At 35.3% G+C, this 5,918-nt stretch overlaps 1 protein-coding gene across 1 annotated transcript; it reads right to left on the minus strand.

Annotated features, from left to right (window-relative positions):
- Window positions 1-2,304: 2,304 nt before the first annotated feature.
- On the minus strand, window positions 2,305-5,205 carry LOC128027090 (E3 ubiquitin-protein ligase TRIM35-like). The gene is made up of 6 exons (XM_052614400.1): window positions 4,801-5,205; window positions 4,039-4,134; window positions 3,722-3,952; window positions 3,202-3,224; window positions 3,000-3,118; window positions 2,305-2,928 (listed from the first exon to the last, which is right to left on the minus strand). Exons 1-6 carry the CDS (start codon window positions 5,203-5,205, stop codon window positions 2,348-2,350), a joined length of 1,455 nt encoding a protein of 484 aa, XP_052470360.1. The 3' UTR covers window positions 2,305-2,347.
- Window positions 5,206-5,918: the final 713 nt, after the last annotated feature.

The following is a 5,918-nucleotide window of genomic DNA, read 5'->3' on the forward strand; positions in this document are numbered from 1 at the left end:
TTAAGGATGTTCAGACACTTATACTGGAAAACAAGACAAACATTAAGTGCGAATTATCAGTTTTATTTTAAAGGAATTTGTTTGCATGACTATAATCAAATGCATTGTGTAATCAAATGATTTGAATCTTTTAAAATAAACGTAGTCATTTGGGGAAATTACAACTGATAAGATAAGAGTTTTAGTTTTTTTCCCGCTATACCTGTTCTGTAGGTCCTGTTTTGCATAATGCTAAAACATTTACAGCTGTTTTTTAAAACGCCTCACATGACAGTACTCATTCTGTTTTGAATATGGCTGTTACTGCAGCAGTGTTACAAAAGTCAGCTGCATTTGAGAGGAATGCCTCTCTGGCATTTACACAACATTTTTTTCCCTCTCATAGAAGGGAATCAATTAGAGGACATCAGAGGTGCTGAGATAACAATGTCAGGAGTCATGCTCTAATTACTGTCATTGTCACTACTGTTGAGTGCAGCGCACCATTGAAGCTGAATGCCAAAGACAGTGTGGTTTTTGAACAGTGAATACTCAGTGACCTTGACTTCTAAGCAACTTGAATATTTATAGCTGATGAGGAAGACTTTATACAGTTCAATTATTAAGAACTGTTAAGCACACAGACAAATGAAAAAAAAAAAAAAAAAAAAAAAAAAAAAAAAAACTCCAGGGCATTTTAGGATAAAAGATGAATCCAGTGCATGCAAATGCAGTTGATGAGGTTATTGTACATTTTATGAGAATAATTAATATATGCCAAAAGTAATATTACTATTAACCCAATAAAACATAATTTCTACAGTATCTTTTGCTAAAAAAAACTCTTGCACACAATCTACTACATTCATCCAGTCGTCTTATTTATAGTTTATACTGGTAAAAGGCCTTTTGGTGTCTTTCTAAAAATGTCAATTTTCAGGTCAATGAAACACAGAACCTCATCTCATCTAACAAGGACATTTATATAATTTATGTCAGTGGTCTGCTATAATATATCTTGTTGATTTACATTACAAGCGATCAAAACTTTTTAAAGTTTTTTCCATATAAGAGGCAGCACCAAACTGCTCAATATGTGCCTCTGAATAATTCCTTTTTAATTGTTTTTTTTTATGTTCTCCTATATCATACGAGACAAAAGCCTGATGAATAAAATACCATACTCAAACCACATATATGCAAAACATCAAGATTTTTTAAATATCTCATCTAAAAATGAAATACTGTAAAACACACACACACACACACACACACACACACACACACACACACACACACTACAAATAATAATATTTCTTAAAACTTGCTTAACAGCTAAACAGTTTCTTTATTTGCTTTTTATTTTCAGGTATGTAAATGCACTAACTATTGGAAATACCTTAAATGCTTTTACACTAAAATATATGAATCAGCTGATGAGTCACAAAACTAAACAACAACTTGATTGTTATTGACAGGTGGAGTGCATCAGTATTTGATGATTGTGAACGAATGGGAGGAGCTCAAGGATTTGGTGTTGCTGTTGACTCCTTGACAGATACTTCATTTATTTATATAATAAAATATGTCTCAAAGATCCAATTTTCCAGTTTATTATATGTTTTTGTGTGAGTGAGTGTATTTCAAAATCTTTCACTGGCAATAATTTTTTTGTTCCTTTAACCAACATCCTGGTGACGAAATAGATAGATAAAGTTGTTTCCCAAAATTTTATAACCTCAGAAAAAGAAACAAATCAACCAATTACATTTTTTATTTCTATTTTTTTTTTATTTCATAACATTCAAGTAATATTTATAAATACAGAATGAAATAGAAGATACAAAATAAAAGAGTGTGCTCTTTGACACAAAACTATGTGTGCAATGTGTTTTTGGTGGGAAGGGTCTTCATAATTACAGACATTGATCATGTGTTGCAATTCACAGTATAGGATTGTTTGTCACGCTACCAAAGAATACTTTCAAGATTAGGCATAAATATTTTAAATAATAATATTTTAAAGCCAAAAAAAAAATAACAATACAACATTAAACTCCACTGGATGTGAAAATCTTACAACTCAAAATGTAACAATGTCTTCGGTGCTGCCTTATGATAACATGTTTGTATGTATATTATCACAGCAGCTTTCACAGTGATGCATTTTCACAGTAATGTTATTATATATATATTTGTAAAAGATTAAATTAAAGAACTCACTGAAAAGATTAAATTCATTATTTTCCAATATTTTAATATTTTGCTTCTGGTAAGAATTTTTTCCATTCCTTTTCTCCATAGGTATTTATATCCCCCCCCCCCCCCCCCCGTGTAGAAAATGAACAGGATTTGTACTTCTGCAGCTCTACTTGCTCTCTGTTTTGCTGGTCAATGCAGACAGTCTCTGCACCTCCAGTCCTGCTGGAGCCATTTCCACCGGCAAGATCCGCAGAGCTTGAGACGGACACACATTACAGAAGTACGGAAACACTCTCTCGCTAAAGGTGTGCTTGAAGGTGTGGAGGTGAGTGTCGGTGAGAGGATTGAAGAACGACACTCGCCCTCCGTCCCAGTCCAGCTGGACTCTGATGCGTTGGACCTTCTGTTTCACTGCAAGCGGTGTGAGAATCTCCCCTGAAATGCCTTGTCCGTATCTGCCATTGTGAAAGCCAAGGCGCCACAGACCAGGACCGGGCAGATTGTCTCGAGTCTGGATGGCAGACTCTGAAATCACTCCTAAGACCCAGGTGGTGTTGTCCCCGACCTCGACGTCCCAGTAGTGAGTCCCAGAGCTGAAGCCCTCGGAGCCCAGGACGCTCGAATACCCCTTACATTTGTCTGTGTAACCCAAGGCCAGTCGACTCCACTGACCAAACCACACATCGCTCAGATCGTCAGAGAGATACAGGCATGGGTGAGCGGTGTTGGGGTCAAGGATTACAGGAACTACAGAGGAAAGAGAATGTCATGACAACTGTTTTTCACAATAGGTTTATGATATTTTAGACTATACTCACTGTATTGAGTAGCAGCCTTCATTTTCTGCCATACTCTGAATTTCAGATTTCCCAGGTGCTTTGCCACATCGATCAGCACTTCTGGAAGTTTCTCTGGAAAGGGGCCGGTGCACTGAGTGCTGGAAGAACATCTATCAGTCAGTACTTAATGTCATTTGGGGTCCCAATCAAAACAGATTCAAACAAGCGAAATCACACTTACCTTTCAGGTGGGCCTTTGTACTTCTTCAGATGGATTTACATGGAAACGACAAAGAGACATTGCAATTAAAAACAAATCTCATAATCAAAATCATAATAAAAGTTTATAATTATTATCTAAATTTATTTGACATTATTATGTATAATAAAAGTTGTTAAGTAGCATACTTGCTTTCAACATTGATAATAATATTTAGAAATATTTTTTTGAGCAGCAAATGAGCATTAGAATCAGCATTAGAATGATTTCTGAAGGATAATGTGACACTAAAGAAATGCAGAAAATTCTGCTTTGATCACAAGAATAAATTACATTTTAAAATATATTAAAAAAGAAAACATTAATACACAATAAATATAAAATAAAAAAGTTTAATTATTCAAATATAATAAATTTACACACACACACACACACACACACACACACACACACACACACACACACACATATATATATATATATATTATATATATATAATTTTGGATCCTAGTAAGAAAGTATGATAAATAATTGGCTGTACCTGCAGGAATGAGATGTTGTTGGAATCTATCTCTTCCTCTGTGATCTTCATTCTTTCTACCAGAGATGAGAGTTCAGTGTTGATTCGCATCATCTGCTCCTGTAACAGCTTCCTCTTCTGCTCCTCTTCCTCCCTCAGAGCAGTTATCCTGGCCGCCTCTTCATCACGCAAAAACTGATGAAGCTGCTCAAACTGCTTCTTAATGTGTGTCTCTGTTTGCTCAGCTTGATTCTGTAACACAGTACAAAGATAATACAAGTTATGTAATTGTTCCTCAATTCTGTAAAATGTGAGGGTTTTTCAACTGTTGATTTTACCGTGATGTGTTTCACTTGCTGTTTACAGATGAATTTCTCTGATTTTAAGAGTTTGTGCTTCTCTTGCAAAGACTTCAGGCTTGTTTTGAGCACCTCCTGATAAGGAAATTGAAAAGGTAGAGAATGGGTTAGAGTGGTTTTATTTAATTAATCTCAAAATATATTTTCTTCTGTATTATGCATATTTGCATCCAGGTTCTTTGCTGTGCTATTCAAGAATGAATACAGAAAAAAAAAATCTAATCATAACCATCATAAAACACCTGATTTCTGAGACTCACACATGGCAATCCTTTAGTTAAGATTGTTGTTTTATAATCACTGATTTAGCTTCTTAATCTTATCTGTAATTTGATCTAGTCACTGGGTTATTAAACGGCCAGTTCTTAAGTCCTTACTCCAATATCAGACTGTCTAAATGTTTATATGATTATATATACATTCCACATGAAAAAAAGAAAAAAGAAAAAATATTATATATTTATTTATTTTTATTTTTTCAAGGCTTACTCACTTAAAACTCAAACTTTTTCAAAGAATGTGCACTGTTCCTAAAATGCTTAATCACAAAAAATGAAGTACAAAATCATTGTTTTTTTAATTGATATGAGAAGTTTTGAGCTGATTATTAATATACGTAAGTTAAAATGCAGTGAAGTGGAATTAAATGCTCTTTAAATTCTCTTAAATTAAAACTATTAAAACTAAAAAGTAAATATAAAAAAATAAATACATAAATCTCACAGATAATGTGAACTGTACCTTGAGAGCAACTGCAGCTTCATCCACAGGTCTGCATGTGTGTTTGACATGAATATCACTGTTCACACACACGCTGCACACAAGATGCTCGTCCTCCATGCAGAAGAGCTGAAGTTTCTCGCCATGCACAGTGCAGAAGAACTCGGCCTCTGCTGACTTCGTCTTGTTTCTCTCCTGCAGGAAGATCTCACACAGGTCCTTCAAAGCACGGTTGCATGGAGGACGGTCCATGCAGAAGTCTGTCCGGCATACAGGGCAGATCTGTGATCCGCTGAGCTCCCAGTACTGATCCAGACAGACCCAGCAAAAGCTATGAGAACACATCAGGAGGACAGGATCTCTATAGATGTCACGGCAAACAGAGCACAGAAGGTTCTCCTCAAAGTGAGACGGATGATTTGCCATTATGTGGTGTTTTAGCTGGTTAGAACTTGCTTTTCTGTTCACTGAAGTGTGGAGGAGAGATTCAAATACAGCTGAGTTGTGACGTCACTTGGTAAAAAAAACCTGTTATGCCAGTGCATAAGGTTTCCAAAGAATGGCTGAATGAATCTGTGTGAGCACATGTTTGCACAGTTTTTGTCTTTCCTTGGAAAGATTGCCTTCAAAGATTCCAAATATATATATATATGTATTTCTGTTTCCTTTTCGATCCCTTATTTGGGATTCACTGGAACAACAGTATTTGACCTACAAATGAACCATAACCTTTTCTTCGTTACTTTGTCAGTTTCATTCTGAATTACGGAGTAGATAAAAAGTTGGCTAATAATGGAAAGACTTTCTTAGTTCTTGGTTAGACTTTATCCGTGTGACTCATGTGATGACATGCTGTAAATAGTGTCATTTGTTTCCATAAGGGAACTGGAAAACTACATGACAAAAGGCAAAATATGTAATATATCTCCATATATAATGGCCGGACATGACAGTTACATGTGTGGAGGTGAACTGAGGGTACAGGTACTAATATGCAAATTATTCTTAACACAATTTGTTTACCATAGACTTGTACTATGAGTATGCACTATGCAGTATAAAATTCCATTGTGTGTGTTTGTGCCAATAGCTTCAGGCTGTTGTCATATTGTAAATCACTTGATGAATCTAAAAAAAGA

The sequence above is a fragment of the Carassius gibelio genome, chromosome A14, assembly GCF_023724105.1.
Source record: "Carassius gibelio isolate Cgi1373 ecotype wild population from Czech Republic chromosome A14, carGib1.2-hapl.c, whole genome shotgun sequence".
NCBI lineage: Eukaryota > Metazoa > Chordata > Actinopteri > Cypriniformes > Cyprinidae > Carassius > Carassius gibelio.